The following is a 20,345-nucleotide window of genomic DNA, read 5'->3' as shown; positions in this document are numbered from 1 at the left end:
GTTTTGAAAAATTGTTCATCCGGTGACATGGGTCAATTATTTAATTTACGAGTTTGTGAAGTTAGAAAGAGAACGGATTTATTTGAAGTTTATTCAACAAATTATCAAATGCTGATCGTTCCCGATAATATTTGCAATGATTATAATTATTTGTGCATTGATTTCTTAGACGAAATTTACGTATTTTGATTCTATTTTATTATAATTGTAACAAAAAAATTAATTAATATGATAAGAGTGTTCATGGTAAAAGAGACAATCCATGTATTAATTTATTTATGTTAATAAGTTGGAAGTCGATATACTAATTGATCTATGGTAATAATTTGGGGGTCGATATGGTTGGTAATTTCTAATGCACACAGTGGGAAATTTCAGTTTTTTATATCTTTATCGAAAAGAATAAAGTCTTAGACGTATCATCGTAAACCTTTCGAGCGTACGAACTTGAAATAGTCTGAACATCGACGCGAAGATTATTTTTAAATTTTGTAGCCTATGGAATTTAATTTTATACGTACAAATGTGTAGGGGAGAAAAACAGACAGAGAACAAATCGTTGGCGTCGGCGGACGAGGGCTTCGAGGATGCGAGATCCGGCGATTTCGCAAAATCATCGCCGCGAGTGTCGCAGATCAATTTGGTGAATGCAGAAAAATCGAGACCGAAAAAAATCATCGAGGTGAGAGACTTGAGCGATCATAGAACCAATGTTATGGAGGGAGCACACCTGTGTTAAATTTTGTAAATTGAAAAAATATTGAAAATTATATGTTAGTTTTTTGTTTTTTATGTAATATTGTGTTTTTACAAATTTTTTTATGTATACATCAGAAAATATGTCTCTAGTGTAGAAGATTTTTGATATATTTTATTTACCTGTCTCGAGAACTAGTAATAACTGTTGAAAAGTAAAAAAATATGTTTTGGAATTTTCTTCACATTTTGGTGTGCAAAAAATTGTACGTAGAAAAACATAATAACAATTTTAAGCCCTCGAGGATCAAGTTTGGTTGCCAATTGCTCTCAGATTCGTGGCACAGGACTTTGGAACCATGTCATCATATAGATGAATTTGGCACTAATCGAAAAATTAAAAGTACTAGAGACACATATGCTGTTGTAAAAAGATTTTTAAAAACATAATCTTTCATCAAAAACATAAAATTTCAATCTTAACAAATGATTTAGATGTATTTTAATCTACAAGATCTAACATTAGACTGTCAATAAAAAAAAATTTTTTTTAAAACGTCAGGACGCCCCCTCAAAAGTTTTAAACCCCCAAAAAAATGAGCTCTACCAAATTTCAACTCATATGGTTGAAAAAAACTCGAGCCATGAATGGATGTTGATTAACATTAAATTAAATGAAAAAGTCGTTTTCTCGTATTATACATACGGGGTCCATTTAACTTAATTTTAATCACCACCCATCTTGTGACTCGAGTTTTTTCAACCATATGAGCTAAAATTTGGTATTTTTTCAGGGTTTCCAACATAGATGGGTCCCCATAAATCTTAAATATAATAATTATGACGTGTGAACTTATATAATTCTTAAGGAACCAACTAAAAAAACACTGACAAGAGGTCAAATCCTCATGAGCATGATCAAGCTGGACACGGTGGAATTTTCGCTGTACGAAGCCCACCCCATATCCTACGACGAGTACATCCGCACTTATGGAAAATTAAACAGCCAACAGGTTACCAACATTTTTCAACTAAAAAAAAAAATAATAATAATCGTCATCGTTAAAAAAATGAAAATCTCAGACTTACACGCAAACCAACGAGGACAATCTCGACGTCGAGATCCAGACCACCGGCATCGAGCTCGAGAACAAGTGGACGCAGTTCCCGGTGCGCTGCCGCGGCTCGCTCAAGACTCACGACGACGTGCGCCAGTTCAAGCTCGATCACCTGGGCTGCGGCGGGGACGCGCCCGATCAGAGCTCGTTCTTCGCGGCGCCGAGCTACGACGTCCTCCGGCTGACGGAATTTCTCGACCGAGCCGGCAAGCTGGTGCTGGCTCTGCTCGAGGAGAGTGAGATGGGCGGCGACGTGATGGGCAGCGACACGCGCGACTTTCCGTTCAGCGAGGGCTGCGTGAAGCTCGCCACCGGCTCGATCTCGTTTCTCGCCGGCCGACAGGTTCGCCGGCTGTGCTACGCGGAGTCGAATCACAAGATTCTCGCGAGCGTTCACGCGTCCTCCCACGAGGTGCGTACTTATAATTTCGAATCGAATAAATTGAAGAAACTGTGAAATTTTAATGGTCTAAGCAAATATTTAACACGATTCGACAAAATATTTCTTGGGTTCTATGAATGTGAATAATTGAATTAATGAAAATGCTACAGTTGACTCTTTCATGGGACAAATAGGAAAATTTTTCTGACTTAAAAGGAGACCACATAAGATGCGGATCGCCAAATATTCTGAAAATTTTTTTGTGGTCTCCTGGTACTTAACAATGAAGTCCCTTATGCTTAGTTTGATCCAATGGGCCTTAGGGCTCACTTTAAAAATCATTTTCAAATTTATTAAAACATCTTTGTGATTTCCTAACTCGTAACGAGACGCCTTGAACAAAAAATTGCATAATGTACAAGTCTTAGAATTAGTCAAAGATTACATCTGAATTTTTTCAGAATTTTTGAGATCTACTATCCTCTGTTTTAAAAGGCCTAAATTTGACGCGTTTTTACGTTTTTCTTAAGAATTTCAGAGACCTTTGAAAATAAGTGATAGCAGGTCTCAAAAATTCTGAAAAAATTCAGATGTAATCTTCGACTAGTTGTAAGACTTGTACATTATGCAATTTTTTGTTCAAGGCGTCTTGTTACGAGTTAGAAAATCACAACGATTTTTTAATAAATTAGAAAATGATTTTTAAAATGGGTCCTAAGGCCCATTGGATCAAACTAAGCATAAGGGAATTCAATGTTAAGTACTAGGAGACCACAAAAAAATTTTCAGAACATTTGACGACCCGCATCTCATGTGGTCTCCTTGTTGGAGAGCTTTCAGATTTCGAGAGAGTTCATCTTAAAAGTTCTTTTCATGTAAGATTCAAAATTAATTTTTACTTCTCAAGCTTTTTGACTAAATGAATCATAATAAAACTTTATTTTCTATTCAAAAATACTTAAATTTTAGAAAATTAAAGCTCAAGCAAGTAAGAATGTACTTGAAAAACAAACATTCATAATTGAAAAAAGTCTAATAAAATTCTAGAAATATAATTCAACCGAGGTAGAGGGCTCGTTTCACATTCATTTAAATAGATTCTAGAAAATCTAACACGATTTTTTTCCTTTCTACTCAAAACTTTTTGATATTTTTTTTCATTGTATTTAATACTATTCTTTTTCATTGAACTTAATAATTTTATTAAAGTATCGATTTTAATCATTTTTTTTTGTATAATATTTGGAATTTCATTCGTATTAGTGTTGGTAGATATTTATTTAATTCGCGGACAGCGACAATCTTTAAGAATATTCATTAAGTTGATTACTGTCATAAGTTATTAAAATGAGGTTTGTCCAAATACCAACATGTTTCTAGCTTTCCGACTTATAGAAGGATTCGGCTAATAGAGAGTCTGTACTGTATTTGAAATGAGTTAAAGTAATTAACACTTATTCGATTGTGCCAAACAATTGTTATTGTCGTTATTTTTAGAAATTTCAATTGACCGACAAGCAGGATTACATAAAGGACTGCTGCGTCGGCTGCGTCTGGAACATCAACGAGCCGTCGAGGCCGACGAAGATGTTCTACTCGCCGAGTCCCGTGACCGCCTGCTGCTTTCACTGCACCAACAACAACATCGTTTTCGCTGGTAATCAAGATGGGTATGTGTCCATCGTACACATATATAATCTTCGTCGATTTTTACCATTACGCTCAAGACTCCGCTTGGTCGTTGCAGCTCGATCTGCCTGTGGGATCTGCGCGAGGACGAGACCTGGCATCAGCGAATCAGCGACAAGACCAACGAGATAGACTGGATAGTGCGCAGCTCGACCTACACGACGGCGGGAAACGTCGAATTGTCGCACTCGAGCACGGTGGTGGCCATCGGCACGCTGCTCAACGCCGCCAATCTCGACAGCGGTCAGGAGGAGAGCAGCAGCAACGACGGATTCTTCAACATTCAGCTGTGCAGCCTCGACGAAGACGGCCGACTGATCGTCTGGAGCGTCATAAGGAATCTGACGCAGCAGCAACAGCAGCAGCAACGAAACGCCGGCAGCAGCAGCAGCAACGACAAAGATCTCGGCCTGGCCCAGTGGGGTCGCGTGAAACTCGTCAAGAGCCAGGAGGTTGCCACGAGGCGGCTCGAGGTCGGCGGCGTGGCCAAGTGCTTCGTCGACATGGCCGTGGACCAGGCGGACAGCGACAATCTTTATCTGGCCGTCAACGACACCAACGTGCTGTACGTCAATTGCGCCGGTGGCGGGAGAAACAGCACTCCGTTTTACAGGATCAACGAGATGGGTGGGTGCAATAATAATATTTCGATGTATTTTCGTGGTAGCTATTCTTGTTTTTTTTTTGCAATTTCTTCGTTTTTTTTCCAGATTCTTGCGGCAGCACGACGTGCCTCGAAGTATTTCCGTTCAAGCGATCGTATTTTCTAGTAAGTCAAAATATTAGAAATTTTCGATTCCAATTTGCAATTTTTAAACCGATAGATATTAAAAATAATATTTGTAAATTAGTTTTAAATCGACTCAAATAGCCGTGCGTTTCGGGTTAATTAAAAAAAGGAGGGAAATACAATTTTATCCCAGAAATTGCATTAATTATTGAAAGTTATTTTTCGGTTACACTTGAAAAAAAATGTCATTATTATTCATCAATAATTATTTGATTTCATTTACAAAAGAGGAGTAAGTAAAGCTTGGCTTTTTTAAAAAGGGTTTTGATGAATATTCTAAAAGTTATACAATCTAAAAATATCGTTTCATTTTAATTTTTTTGTTGAGTTGCTTCCATCTTGTTTAAGTATCAACCAAACGGATAAAGAAAATACATTAAAATAGGATACACCGAACAGTTTTTGCCCGAATCTAGAAATTCGAAGTTCCTCTTAAACTAGATGACATTTGCTGGAGGATGAACCTAAATAATTGCAAAAAAAATTAAAAATTGTTTAAATGGCGGACTTCACTACGAATTCATTTGAATTTCGTAGCATGCGCTAGCCCCAAATCCAAAGCGCAGTATCGTATGCGCGCGCACTGCGCAACGCATGTGTTGGAGGCTGACTAGTTGGAAAAATCGAATCTACTTTCTCTAAAATACATGCTTGATCATAAGCCGTGTTCATTACAGACATTCAGTCTTTGCAAGTTCGTGAAACTGTTCACATCTTCGTATCTTTAACTACTTTCCTCAAGTGTAAGTGCGTCATTAGTTTCGGCCACGTGTTCAGTCGTAAAATCCAAATCAACCATGGCAAAAGACAATTTAAAAAAAAATTGTTCCAACGAGAGAAACATAAAAGATACCTTGAACAGGTTTAGAAGCAATACCCTTCGAATGGATTTTAAACAAATGAAGAAATGTATAGATATGATAAAACGGGAAAGTACATCTACACTTTTCAAAATCATATTGGATGAGAAGCATTTGGAAGTTCTTGAATTTCTGCAGCAACGAACGAAGCTCAATATTCATAGAATATTTATAGAAGGAAAGTCGGCAATTCATTATTTGTTCAATCTCTACTACAAATACGAATCCAACTTACGAAACGATCATCATCTCATCGATCCTGCAGACGATCTCCAACAGAAAAAAAATGGTCGGAAAATTTTTTAAACAATTTTCTTTCAATGAATTGTACAAATTTGAAAATTTCCACACAAATCTAATTTTTTCAGGTTTTTGGGTCCATTTTAAACAAAAAAGTACTCTTGTGTTTTTTCTCTAAAATCATATATTATAAGTATTTGGTAACTCATACCGCGTATATAGGTGTATCATTAGAAAGTCTAAACATTTTCCTTTAATTTGATATAAATTTTATATAGTCAATAATGCCGCTGACTATTTTTAAATTGAAATTTTAAAAGTGTACGCCTTATCTGGAACAGACTGTTATAACGGTGTGATGCATATTTAACCTCGAGTGTTCAGACAAACTACACTCTCGTCGATGCCTCATAAAGTCGTATTATTATGTAATCACATTTTCGCTTTGATTTCTTCTATAATCAGCAATAAAAGCCCGACCGAAAACAGTGACGAAATAGTGACCGACAATAGGTGCTGATTTTTAAACTTATGCCCTTAAAAAGTCCGAAAGATAGATCGATAACAAGCTCAAAAAACGGAATATTACACAATATTAGCTTGACGATATATTTCAAAGTAAATATCGCTTTGTAACGAATTTTGGCCTAATGTGCTGATTTATTCATTTATGACATTATTTACAAATGATAGTTTAGCACTGATCAAATCTCTATTTAGTTAGGCATAAGAGCAGTTAGTGTCCTTTGGTGTAGATCGATATGGTCATAATGTAAGAAAAACCCGGGCAGCGTATATTTCATCTATGATTTGCTTCAACGACAAAAGAAAAAAATATTACATCTTTTTGTCCAGGCAGGATGCAAAGACGGTAGCATAAGGCTGCACTCACTGCACGCGGAGACACCTCTCATGAAACTGAAGGACGAGGATAGCTTGGCCGGAATCCGTAGCATTCAATGGTCCAGATCGAGACCGTCGATTTTTTACGTTCTGGACGATCAATCCAGGTTCGTTGTTTTTCTTGGGTTTTTTCATACTCCGAACGCTTATCTGTATATAATTTTCTAACGATCCGCAGAATCGCCGTGTGGGACATGTTAAAAAGCGCCACCAAGCCGATTTACGTGGTAGCGACCACGAACTGGGAATCCGTCAAATGTATCAAGCTGTCGCCGTGCAACGTCGAACGCGACAAGCAAAATCAATACATGGTACGGGCATTCGCAGTTTCCGATGCGATCGATCGCTCGTAATTGATAATAATTATTAAATCATTCTGCTTCAGGCCATCGGAACGTACGGCGGCAACGTCGAGGTTCACAAGCTGAAGAGAGATTTCTATTTTTCTAAACAAGAGGATATGCAGCGCGAGATGGATGCCTTTTTGGAATTCGTCTCCATTTTGTAACATATGTTCCAGTTGAAAAGGGCAGAGTTCTCTTGGACAGAGAGGACGAGTTTATTTTGTGAAATTTCTAATTTTGAAAAACAGTTAACGATCGTTCGCCAAAAAAAAAATGTATACGAATTAGATACGTATCCGTTTAAACTTTTGCACTGTTATACGTATAGAATAAAACTTATTTTTAAAACTAGAATAATAAACTCGAGCCAAAAAAATAATGAATAAAAGTATTTTCTCATTTCACCGAGATGTAATGCGACACTTTTCCAAAGCAGCGCGCACTAGTCGGAAATACGATCGATCAAAATTAAGTAAGTTTGCGACGCTCGGTTTTGAGCGCGATCATCGAGTTTGTGTTATATACACTAGCGAGCGCGCGGATATCACCGCTCGTTCTTGCTTTCAATCAGTTTGGTAAACAAGGATTGAATTCAGCTCGGACGAGTTTGATATATTCAACATCGGCTCTGTAAAACTTCGACTCGGCAAGATGAATTCTACGTTCGAATTGATCGATGGGTAATTTTCACGAAGCATAAAAAAAAATTAAAGTACGAAAGCTTATCGTTGCACAAATCTTCTTTCAGATTTGGAGATCATCTCGGCCATGCGATGCTCGATGACATCGTCTTTGAGATAATCGACGAGGAGGATTTGGAACGGTTTCGGTTTTCTGCGCTTCAGCCAGAACATTCGGTAAGTTCGCTTTCATTATGATATTATAGCGTTCTTCATTCGGTAGATATTTTTCGCGAAATTTTCAACGTATCTTACTTTTGCGTCAGATTCACCACTGGCCAATGGAGTACGAAGAAAATCACGAGAGCGAGTCAGACGACGAGCCAGACTTCGATTTTCGCACGCACAACATCGACGCGAACGACGGCATTATCTACGAATGCGACACATGCGGCAAGAAGTTCTCAACGAGGAGAAATTTCGAAAAGCACATCGATAGAGTGCAAATCACTTATGCGTGCGACACGTGCGGAGAGAAATTCTCGAAGAAGGGTCAACTCAGAGTGCACATCGTAACGAGCCACGTCAATCGCATCGAGCAATACTCAACGAAGACGAGTCTCAAAAAACGCATCGATGATGCGCACAACGATATCGCGTTACATTCGTGCGACACGTGCCGCAAGATATTTTCCAATAAGACGAATCTCAAGAGACACGTCGATGTGGCGCACAAGGGCCTCAAGTATACCTGTCTCGAGTGCAGAAAGCCATTTTCGGCGAGGAACAATCTTCAGGCGCACGTCGATTCGGTTCACAATAAAATCGCTCACAAGTGCGACGTGTGCGGGAAGAAATTCTCGGTCAAGAGTAGTCTCAAGGCCCACATGGCTTCGGTGCACAACAGCACAAGCCTCGCGTGCCACTTGTGCGACAAGAAATTCTCGTTCAAGAGTAATCTCAAGATGCACGTCGTGTCGGCGCACGGCGACGTCGCCAATGCCTGCCAGATCTGCCAGAAGACGTTCAGACGCGAGGAAAATCTCAAGAGCCACGTGAACGCGATGCACAACGGCCAAGCGGCTCACGCGTGCGATCGGTGCGGCAAGAAATTCGCATTCAAGAGCCATCTGCAAGTCCACGTAGCTGCGGAGCACAGAGTTGTCAAGACATCGACAGGGCTCGTTATGGTATGATGCTTATACGTGTGATGTATATGTATGCGAAAAGAAATTCGCAGCTGAGGTTGATCTCGAGAAACACATGGAATCGGTGCCTTTTCGTGTCGCAGTATGCATAATGCGAGATGAACGAGAGAAAATTTGTACAAATGAAAAAGTACTCAATTACGAGGTGGAAAATTTTGTTGTTCTCAACTCGTGCGAAAAGTAAGGGAGAAAATTTGCTCTTTGCTTGCGATACACGCTTGGAAAAAATCCTGACCAGTGAGCTCACTCTGCTCCACAATGATATTGTGTATGATACGGCACACTTCATGCGTACATAAATTTATAATTGTAAAATTAATGTTAAATCACTAAGCTTTAAATTGTTCAATTTCAATGCTTACAAAATTTTTGTATTGAGATATATAATAACAGTATAGAGAATATTTAAGAAAAAAATTATTGTCATAAATAATTGACTTAACTCGATTATTAATACAGTCGATTATTATCAACTTAGCTTTCATACTCCACCCTTCTCTCGTGGCATGATGTAGCAACTATAAAATAAAAGCACTCCTGATGGTGCTGTCTCTGACACTGCTTCGCTTTTAAGTCTAGTGAAACTTTCAGTGATGATATCAATGCCAAACTATATAAGAAAATCAAACCTTAAGAGGACTGACAATCTCTCCGATAAAAATAATAAACACAAATAATGGCCTTATGTAAAAAAAAAAGATCATTCAAGGTGAAATTTCCATTAAAAATAAAAAAAATAAAATAAAAAATTTTTTTGACATCAACTTTCTTTTAGAAAGATTTCTTTTAGATTAACGAGGATTGAATAAGCTGACAATGATTTTAAAAACTCGATACTTTGTTATAAAAACTATCGAATCGGTGAAAATCGCACACTTAAAAATACGGCGTAAATGATTGGATTCTCAATCAGAAAGTTTCGATTCGAATTTGGAACCAGTTATTGTACACTGCGCCGTTTGCATTGCAGTTCGCACGCAGTCGCAATCGATCCAAGTTTTTTTGGTGAAAGTACACTGAAACCCCCATAGTCTTCACAAGTACAGCCGCCGGATGTATCTCAGTCGTTTTTTCTTTCTCGTGGTGAGCGTTAGTTGGTGTCGGCTCTGTCACAGTCAATTGCGACCTCGTGTTCGTACGGTCTAGCCACGTGTTTTTTACTCTTTCCATAAAGTATACGTATATCGTCGCGGTTAAGTGAATATTACGACATCGCAGCGACTGCAATAAGTGATTTTTAAAAGTAAAAAATATCTGTGTGTATAAACGTGAAAAACGATGTCTACGCCAGAAGACCAATCACTAGTGGAAAAATTAAAATACTTACGAAAAAATGTTAATTGGAGTATCGAAGAAGAAAGATGTACTTTTCTCGTTCAACTTTATCTACTCGGAGATATCGTTAATAGAATTCCTGCAGTTCATCTCTTTTTGCATCCCAAAGAGATTCAGCGTCTTCTCTGGGACTCCATAAATTACAAGAACGAAGAGTTTGGTTATCTTCCAAGCGATGTGTTCATTGAGATGGCTGCCGTAGATGAATACAAAGACGAGCCCGAAGCCGATGAGAATGAAATTATATCGCCACGTCGCACTACACTAATACATCATGCGGTTAAAAAAAACGAAGAGTGTCGCCACTGGACTCACGTTTTCCCTCTCCTTTTCGATATATGCGGCAGGTTTGATGTGAATTACACAGACGAGTCAGGCTACACACACTTTCACGCGGCCTGCCGGTTTAACTCCCTCGAAATCGTCCGAGGATTTCTCGAACACGGACAGGATCCCAATTGTATCTGGTCAGAAACGGGTGATTCAGCACTACACATTGCCTTAGAATATGCAGAATTGGACATTGGTATAATGGAAATACTGCTGAGGAGAGGCGCTGATCCAAATGTAGCCAACGACGAGGGATCAACTCCTTTGCATATTATTTGCAAAAGAGTTATGTTTTATTGCGATGACTTTGCTGAATCTTTTTTCAAAATCAACGAGGAGCTCAATCAGCGGGTGCAGGTCGATGCCCTTGACAAGTTGGGTAGGACACCCCTTCAATTGGCAGTGGTGAATTGCTTGCCCTACGCAGTCGAGAGTTTACTGAATCATGGCGCCGTTTTGTCGAGTTTCGTATTTCCCACTTCGAGACAGTTCGACGATTGCTTCGAGTTACATGGCTACAAACATATTTATTCTCAATTAAGATTAGCATTTGGCCTTCTAGCCGTCATCGAGTGCCTAGAGAAAAGAGGATACGAGCTGGACCGAAGCGACGCCTTGATCATTATGAAATTATTCGACAAGTACAAATTGTTCGAGGAGATGGAGGATCTTGACGAACGTTGGTTGGACGACGAGGAGTTTGCAAAAAAAGCAAGGGAGACAATGGTAAAACCAGACTTTTCTATCTACGATCTATTCCATTCACGACCCCAAGAGGCAGCAAAACGACTGACTTATATGGACTACTATGACTTAGTAAAAGCGGACACATTTAGGTATATTCATTCAGAAACGAGCTTTGTAAATCAGGCTCGTTGTAGGTATTTGTGCGTGATGATGTCCAGAAAATTTTTCTGGAGCTGGGCGCTGGAACCTTTTTGGAAATTGATTCACTATCGGCTGCCGCTTGAGTGCTGTGAAATGATCCTTGAAAAGCTGATGAATCAAGATTTATATCACATTTTCTTGTCAGCTAAAGGTCAAACTGATAAGGACGATAAAATAAATGTAATAAAAAATGGAATAAAACGTAATAACGAAAGACCTATTAGAGCCAGAAAAGCCCCAAAAAGGCTGAAAATTGAATGGTGAAAATAATATAAAATGTAAAAGGAGTGAAAAAGGTGATGATTCGTAAAATATTTGCTCGGTGATGGCAGTCCAAAACTCGAAATGTTATAACGTATATTTTCAATATTTTTGTTATGTTTATGGCCATGATATTTTACTTCAAATGTTTGTATATTCTTATCAATAAAAAAAATACTTAAAAACTACATGAAAAATAAGTGCTCATTTTCATGACATTGCAGCCGCTAAGAAAATATTCAATACATCTTTGTAATTATATCACAGTTCAGAATTGATAGCAGATATAGCCATTATATTTTACTTCAAATGATGGTATGTTCTTATCAATAAAAAAAAAACTTAAAAAATGCATAAAAAATATATGATAAAATATATGACTATTTTCATAACTTTGCAGCCGCTAAGCAAATATTCAATAAATCTTTGTTCGTTAACCATTCCATAATCATATCACAGCAGAGAATTGGCAGCCGGTAGTGTAAAATTTTCTCCCAAAAAGGATACAGTGTCCACCTACGGAAAAATCTTCTCGTAAATTTCTCGCGCAGATGCTTGGCACAATCGTCTCTGAACTCCGAGGGGAGGTCCCACAATTTTTTCGAGCGCCACAACTCCAAGTAGTCCTCGTACGTGAGTAGTTTCGCGGCCTCTTGGTATTGTAATCGGGTAAGGTCGTAGAGCGACAGACTCGGATTGAACATGATTTTCTTCGCCTCGATCTCGAACTTTTCGTCGTCGTACCAAGATTCTTCGACATTCGGCGATGCAAGCAGGTCGTTCTCGGTTAAAAATTCCATGATTTTCAGGGCGTCGCTTCGGTCCAGCTCTTATCCTCTCTTCTCTAGGCGTTCCACGATAATCAGCCGACCCGACGCTATTTTCAATTTATCCTCCCAATCGAATATTCGATATATATTCACATCATCGAATTGTTTCGCAGTAGGCAAAACGAAGCTGAACGGATCGGCCCCATGATTCAAGAGTACATTGACCATATTGGGTCTGGCATTAGTCACAGCAAATTGAAGGGGTGTTAGGCCCTTATTGTCTTGAGCCTCGCATTGTAACTTTTGACGTGTGTCTTTACAGATCTTGAAAAATGTCTCCAAAAATGCAGCATCATCAGACTCGCTATCGCAAATTATGTGCAGAGCAGTAGATCCGTCGTTTTTGGCTTTATTCGGGTCGGCGCCATTCCTTAGCAGGAACTCGACCAATGACTTGTTGCCTCTATACACAGCATGATGCAATGGTGTGTAGCCGTCTTGGTTCTGGACATCGATCCTCGCCCCGAACTTGAGCAGCATCTTCGCCAATTCGACGTCGTTGTTTTCCAAGCAAACCCTGTGCAGAGGTGTGGATCCAGCCTCATCGATGTATTTCGGTCACATTTTTGAAGTTGCGGGCCACGGCATATTCTAGAGCTGTCAAGCCGCTCTCATCTTGTAGGTTGATACGCACCGGCTGATGTTTGTAGTCGGTGAGATCGATCAACATCTGCATCAAGTCGCTATCTTCGGGACCCATGCTGATGAAGTGCACAGCTGTGAGTCCTTTCTTGTTGGCCACATTCGGATCAGCGCCGTGTCTCAGCAATATTTCGACTATCTCTGGATCCACGTGATCGGACATCAGTGCCGCGTGTAGCGGTGAAGTGCCTGTCTCTGTGTCGAGGATATTGGGATCCTGGCCGAGCTCGAGGAATTTCTCGACGACGTCTATGCAGCCCCACTCGCAGGCCACGTGGAAATGCGTGTAGCCGGACTCCTCGTCGATGTAATTGATATCAAATCGATCGTAAATTTTAAAGAGCTCACGAGCGATGGGGTGGCCCTGGTCGTACTCTGCACGGTGCAGTGCTGTGCGGCGACGCAACATCAACTTGCCGTCTTTATCGATTTTGGGCTTGTCTTTGTAGCCGGTCTCGACCAGGAACCTGATGAATCGTGTTGACGGGTTCTCTTCTTGGTCTATATCCCAGCGATCTATGGTATCCGAGAGAAGAATCTCTAGTTGTTTGGGCCGAAAAATTCTCTGAAGGGCAGAAAGTCGACCGTCCCAATCGTTGAGTAAGCGATAAAATTCATCGAACAACTCATGTCGCTTTGCTTGGACCTCCCAATCGATATTGTCTCCTAAGTACCTCAAATTGTCCATCCTTTATTGTGTTGCAATTAATTTCCTTTGCGAAACTGCTATTAACGAATATGATGTTATAGGCACTCGCACACAACACACTGGCTTAAAATTTAATCACGTGGCTGCGGTAAATGTGATTTTCCTAGCTGCTTACACTGCAACGTGCGTCGTGACTTGTACAATGTACATGCACTGTGTTCTTGCATTAAGATCAAGAAGAGTGAAAAACGAAGGCGAAGCTATGAGAGATTAATTTCTTCCTTTCACTGACTTTTCTCATGAACTACTGACTATACATAATCTAATCGTTTTGAGCATTGGGGCGGAGCCTACAGTCTACTGAAAATATAACTACACGGAAAGTGTTTGACTCTTGAAAGATAAAGCTACGAGAATTACAAAACACGATGCAGACTTTCACCACAGGTGGTCGTGCTGCTCAACCTTTTCTGAAGCTGCTTTACAAAAAGCGTAGCAAATCTCCACTGTGCTACCTAGTATCTGCCAAATTTTCTAGCCATTGCAGCTTTCTAGAAATGTCGCGCGATCGTGCACTCGAAAATGTTAAGCAGTCTTAGCAATTGACGAAGCGGCATGCTCTTTCGAGAAATATTTTTTTCCGTGTATACGGCTGTCTAAAGTGAGGGCTTGGAGAGTCTTAGTTGCCCAATTAATGTCAAATATAAAAGTAAAAACGTATTAATTAACTAATTGCAAGTGAAGGGACAGAAGTTTTTCGACAAATAAAAACTATTTCTTCTGGAATATGTAGGCATACGCACTCATAAGTAGGGCTGTGCTGTGCGAGTTTACTCGAAAAAAGTCGACTCGTTGAGTTCGAGTTTTTTCCTCGAGTTCGAGTCAAGTATTTGCAATGTATTTAAGTTTTGAGTAAATAAATGATGAATTAATAGTCTCTAGATCCCGTCCCTTATATTATATAAAATCTTTTATTTTTAGCCAAAACTGTATGGGAAACAAATTTTACCTGGACAACGAGAATTATGAAGATTTTTATACCCTTTTCAAAAAAAGAGCATACAAATAATTGGAAATATTTTTCTTACTTTATATCTATTGACCTTATTTACCGTTACAGTAATTGATCATTGAAGGATTTCGTTGATTTATGATGAGTTGAAATAATTATCATTATTTAAGATGTTGAAAATCAACGGAAGCTCACGAAAAAATCAAATGCACTACATTACCAATTTTCTGGCTGGTAAACATCAAGATTTGTAACTTTGTGTTTAGAATTTATTTATCAATTTGGAAAATTTTTAGTGTCCATTTTTACTCGAAAACTAGTGAATTTAGAGAAAAAGTCCAAAAAACCAAAGTTTGAAAAGGAGTTCAGAAATTCCATAAAAATTCTCTGAGATACCTTGATAGTCGTGATTACCCCTGATCATATTTATATCGTGATTCCCTAACGGTAACATGGTGAAAAAAAATCAAAAACTTGATTTTTTGCAAAAAATTTTACTTTTTTTTCGTATAAGTAGCCATAACTTTTTTATTACGCAAAGAATCGAAATTTTGAGCTCAGTTTCTGAAAGGACATTAAATTTTACATCGAAATAGGTCCATACGAAACTTTTTGGAGGCCTCCAACTACAATAAAAATCGCTGCGAAAACCAACAAAAAAATCGAGAATTTTGGTCGTTAATGGGTTAAATTTATTACTACGATTCACAAAAAAAATCGATTAATCTAAATAATACATCAAAACTCAAAGGAAAAAAGTGCTCCACTTTTACAGTAATTTTTACATGATAAATCGTTGAAACAGTTCGCTAACAATATTTTTTCTTTTATTTCGTCTGGTCACATAATCATCTTTCACGGTCCAAGTGATCACAGTATTCGCAGTAAGCCGAGGACGGCGATCGCCGAGATCGTCCAGGCGCTGCTCGCGACGGTCGGGGCTCCGGACGAGCCGCACTCCACCTTGTCCTGTAGGCTCGCTAAGACCTCCTCGTACGTACGACTGTGTCGGAGATCGGACACGTGTCTCTGTATGAGCTGAGTTTGATCCTTTGAAAATGAAAATGAGAAAACATCAAAATTGGTCGAACGAGGTTTTCCACTGACAACAATCGAATCGAACTATCGATGACTTACCGGGAAAATGACGTCGCTCTGGCCGTCGAACGTATTGTACATCATGAACATGGCCGTCTCGCGGTCGTGCGTCCTGCCGAAAAATCGATCGAGCTGCAAAAAGAGCTGATAAATCTCTTCCCTCCTGACTTGGGTGATATTTTTACGCCCCAAGACCTGTAACAATTAAAATTATCAGCGATATAAATTTCGAGTATTTTTTTTCTCTCCGAAGTAATACACTCACCGATCCCAGTGTTGTCTCGGCCAAGAAACACGGCCCCTCGTCGAGTCGATCCTCGTTCTCGCACAGCGTACGGTAATTCATGTGGAAAATCGAGAAGCCCGAGTAGTACCGCTTGGCAGCGCCGACATTGACGAAGGCCACGTCGGCGCCGTTCATGAGGCACTTGAAGGTGTTCTCCTCGGGCCCGAGGCTCTTCTCGAAGTGCGACTGATTGCACAGCGAGTAGAGATTCTCCGGCAGCGAGGATTTTTCCCTGCCGTCCAGATCGTAGACGCAGGACCGATTGAAGAATCGCGACACGGCTTCCACGTCGTCGCAGGGCAATCGAGGCGACGAGCCTCTGATGGCGGAATAAAATGCGTTCCAGCCTTGAGAATAGAGAGAGAAATTTGAGAAATTGAAGATAATTTTCAGTCCGTGATAAAGTCAAGTATGAAAAAATACGCACCGACGCTTTTGATTGCCGTGAAGCAGGCTCTTTTACCCTTGAGATCGTCGAAACTCCGGAATTTCGCGTCTTTTCGCACGATCGCGGCGTATCTGCTCGAGTCCAAATTCTGCTTGGATATGAGATGGACGATCGGCGTGAGATTCATACTGCAAGGATAAAAATCTATAGTCGTATCACGTACTGCACACACAGCAGACGTCGTAGAAATGCTTGATATTAAAAACGGCTCTTTGACCAAAAAATACCTCTTTTGAATAAACTTCAATTTATTTAAGATTTACTTTGGCTTGTTTTTGACGATTTTTATGTTATAATTATGTCAAAAATATTATGCGCGTATTAGATCACACTTCATTTCAAATTTTAGAACAGTTTTCAACTAATTTAATTACGATAATGTTACTTTAAGCTTCATCTGCTAGATGGCGAGTACCTTTAAATTTATAAAACCGCAAGTGATAAAGTCAATGTAATTGTATAAGTCAAGGCAAGATTATCATTCAAAATAATAATTGATGCTTATGAGTACCATTTCAAATGTACAAAATTAAAAATTAGTACTGAAAGTGCTTAAATGCTGAAACTTACGGTACATCTAATATAAAATAACAATAAGTTACGATATAAGACTTATAGTAAAAATTGTTATGTTTAGCTGGGTCGTATGCTACAACTATCGTAAAAATTACTAAAATCCACCACAGTTCGACATCCGGGCACTTTTCTCCGGGAACGTTGCAATTTTTTTACCACAAAGCCGTGTCATATATTTCTATATAGTATACCAAATAGTTGTAAATCGTCGTACCCTCTCGCGTGAATCTCCTCGTGGGGCCGCGCCACGAAGACGTCGCAGCGATCGTCGCGCACGGCGTCCAGTGCCGCCTGGCGGTCCCTCTGCTGGATGCACGAGATCCTGGGCTCGACGTCGAGTGCCGCAGCGGCCGACTGCAGCCAGCCGCACTTGCTCGCCTCCAGATTGGACGCCACGCACCAGCGCACCTCGCGCTCCGGCTGGCAGGTCTTCTCGCCCTTGGCGCTCAGGTATCCCTGGACTGGCGCGCGCACGAGATTTTCGGTCAGTTATGGTTTTATTCGCGCGGGTCGTATATAGTATCGAGGCTGGGGGGCTTACTCACATTTTAGCATGTAATCCTCGGGGCTCAGAGGCCGCGTCGACGCGAGATAGGAAAATTTGTACGTGGCGTGGATCACGGGATAGAAGTCCTTGCCGAGCTCCTGGACGTCGGAGACTTTTTTGGACACGAGGTCAGCCACGTCGCTGCAACGAACAAGAAGAAGAGGAAGAAATTATGCATCGGATTCATATTTACAAATATTCGCCGGTCTATATTCAAACGCGAGTTTCAATTTTTGGCGTAAATTCAAGAGAGAGAGAGACACCTTGTGTTGCGAGAACTGCTCGTCAGCTGTTAAAACATTTGACGAGCGATTAAGCGCGCGATCTTAACCGGTTCACTGGCGACGTATATCGCGCGCACATGTGTACGAAAGAAATATTTTTTCTTTTTCAAAACGCACAGCCCTTGGGAGGTATCGCGTACGAGCTGGCGAGAAAAAAAACCTCACCTTCTCGCGGCTATGACGGATCTCGGCTCGGCGATCCAGGTGCAGGTCTTGTTGACCGACAGAGGAATGAACATGCCGTCGGGGCACAGCAGACTGAATCCGTAGCTCGCCAATTCCTGCGAGAAAAAAAAAACAAAAATAAATCAATAAATCGATTCACGATGACGCCTCGGATTTTATACGCAATGTACTTTCTTACCGCGAAGTAGGGAAGGGCGTGACTGCGGCTGAGCCAGGCGATATCGCCGACGTTCTCCAGCAGGCAATTGATCGCGCCCTGCAGGCCGTAGAACTTGTCGCCCTCGAAGCAGCCCGACGGGCTGCCGCACAGGGCGCAGAGATTCCTGTACTTGGATTCTGCGTGTGTGCGTCGGGAGATTTTTTTTTTTTTGCATTATTTCGCGTACATATTTTTTTCGGCGAAGCTACGAATTGTACTTACTCAATCGACCGTCGTAGACGGAGTCCAGCGACCAAGGGCCGGCAATGCAGGCCGACTCGAAGTGACTCGACAGGTCGGCCAGTCTGTTCTCCAGCAGGGTCTTGTTGCGATCGCAGCCCCTCGGTATGAGCCATCGTTCGAAGTACTGCCCAGCAAACGATAAAAAAAAACAACAACAATTTTTTCGTTTTTCCTACATATATGTATAATTACGTAAACTCACCGTCGTGTAATGATAATGATAATTCTGACTGTGGCCGATCTCGAGGCCGATGTAGCAGAGCTTCTTGTTCTTCGTCACCCACCTGTTGTCGAAGCGATTCTTCACCAGGGCTATCATCTCCACGTCCAGCTGGGGCTGGCCCTTGTCGAACATCCTCAGCTCGTGCGTCACCCTGATGTCGACGGCGGCGTCGCCCTCCTTGGCCGTGCTCAGCGTGGCGAGCGACAGATCCTCGGGCTCGAGCACGGTAAAGTCCGCCGTGCCCGCCTGGATCATGCGCAGACACGAGAGTCTGTGCGCGTGACAGAAACGTCGATCGTTTTCTTTCTTTTCTTTTTTTTTTTAACCGTAATGATATGATATTTTTTGATAATATTACCGATCGCTCGCTACGACGCAGCTGATGTCCGAGGATTTGAGCTTGAGATTGGCGCACGACCTCATCAGGGCGTCGTTCTGTCTCTCCGATCTTTTCTCCGTGGTGCAAAATTTCACTGTGAATCACGAGTACTACGTGTAAAGATCAAAACTTACAAAGCATATGAGTAATTTCTCCGTAGTTTTAAAATAAGAGCACGAAAAAAACTGACACGAAAATTTGGGTGTACCCTGTTAGGAATGAATTTTTCTTACTATCAATGAAAAATATTAATTGAAAATAGGCCCGTCTTCTTTGGAATTTCAATTTTTTAATTTTTAACGTGTAAAAAAAAATTTTCAATTATCCGTGAATGGGTCAATTTCAATGACACGCAGCTCTGTGTGGGCTCATTTTTTTATTTATGCTAGGACTTTTTTACGATGTCAACTGATTACAAAAAAATCAATCGTCTTTTACAAGATTTAAGTAAAATAAGTGAGAATTTTTTTCAAGTATCGACTTCGTTTAAAAAACACCTCAAAAAGATTCGAAACAATGAGTATACCCTATTCTAAACTCAATTTTCCTAAAAGTACATTAAAAAAGGAAGATTCTAACAAAATTTCAAATCAGTATGAAGATCTTAAGTACAAATTTTGATTTTACTCAAGAATAAAATCAAATTTCAACTCCACCATATTCGGGAGACTTAGCTTGAATTTTTTGAAAAAAAAGTTGTATGCCTAAAAATGTCTAATAAATATTTATTAAATTTTCAAGTGTTTCTCCCTTATATAAGTCGAGCTATTCACAAGTTCGTTAGACTTTAAGAGTAAGGAAGAATTATTCGTATACAAAATTATATACTCACGCGAACCGGCGTCCGCGACGTGAACCAGCGCGTCGACGAACGTCAGCAATGCCATCAGCTTCCACACGCGTATATCCATGGTGAAAATGTGATTTTCCGATTTTTACTTCCGCTAAATACTCGATCGGCACTTATGTAAATAAAATAACGCGGCGTTCGTTCAACGGACGCTCATGTCTCCCGGCGACGTCGTGCGCCGACTACTACTGCGGGGAAAAAAACTACATCGTCGTACGAGGCTATTGAG

At 40.3% G+C, this 20,345-nt stretch overlaps 4 protein-coding genes across 4 annotated transcripts; 2 read left to right on the top strand and 2 right to left on the bottom strand.

The window, feature by feature from the left end:
• Positions 1-523: 523 nt before the first annotated feature.
• On the top strand, positions 524-7,404 carry LOC106649132 (WD repeat-containing protein 60). Its single transcript, XM_023463145.1, has 9 exons — positions 524-682; positions 1,566-1,709; positions 1,780-2,226; positions 3,694-3,866; positions 3,944-4,512; positions 4,596-4,654; positions 6,631-6,785; positions 6,857-6,989; positions 7,064-7,404. The coding sequence occupies exons 1-9, from the start codon at positions 524-526 to the stop codon at positions 7,184-7,186; spliced, it is 1,962 nt and encodes a 653-aa protein (XP_023318913.1). The 3' UTR covers positions 7,187-7,404.
• Positions 7,405-7,551: 147 nt separating this feature from the next.
• Positions 7,552-9,544, top strand: LOC106649218 (zinc finger protein 227-like). Its single transcript, XM_014366513.2, has 3 exons — positions 7,552-7,702; positions 7,771-7,879; positions 7,969-9,544. Exons 1-3 carry the CDS (start codon positions 7,674-7,676, stop codon positions 8,836-8,838), a joined length of 1,008 nt encoding a protein of 335 aa, XP_014221999.1. The 5' UTR covers positions 7,552-7,673; the 3' UTR covers positions 8,839-9,544.
• Positions 9,545-12,494: 2,950 nt separating this feature from the next.
• LOC106649133 (tankyrase-2-like) lies at positions 12,495-12,974 on the bottom strand. The gene has a single exon (XM_014366408.2). It carries the CDS (start codon positions 12,972-12,974, stop codon positions 12,495-12,497), a length of 480 nt encoding a protein of 159 aa, XP_014221894.1.
• Positions 12,975-15,564: 2,590 nt separating this feature from the next.
• Positions 15,565-20,173, bottom strand: LOC106649134 (transferrin-like). Its single transcript, XM_014366409.2, has 12 exons — positions 20,099-20,173; positions 19,246-19,360; positions 18,867-19,158; positions 18,644-18,788; positions 18,401-18,558; positions 18,202-18,317; positions 17,751-17,893; positions 17,420-17,666; positions 16,609-16,757; positions 16,161-16,528; positions 15,935-16,090; positions 15,565-15,847 (listed from the first exon to the last, which is right to left on the bottom strand). The coding sequence occupies exons 1-12, from the start codon at positions 20,151-20,153 to the stop codon at positions 15,668-15,670; spliced, it is 2,124 nt and encodes a 707-aa protein (XP_014221895.2). The 5' UTR covers positions 20,154-20,173; the 3' UTR covers positions 15,565-15,667.
• Between the last annotated feature and the right edge of the window lie 172 nt (positions 20,174-20,345).

This window comes from Trichogramma pretiosum, unplaced genomic scaffold, assembly GCF_000599845.2.
Source record: "Trichogramma pretiosum strain Unisexual culture from Peru unplaced genomic scaffold, Tpre_2.0 scaffold98, whole genome shotgun sequence".
Taxonomy (NCBI): domain Eukaryota; kingdom Metazoa; phylum Arthropoda; class Insecta; order Hymenoptera; family Trichogrammatidae; genus Trichogramma; species Trichogramma pretiosum.
This window is presented reverse-complemented; position numbering and strand designations above follow the sequence as displayed.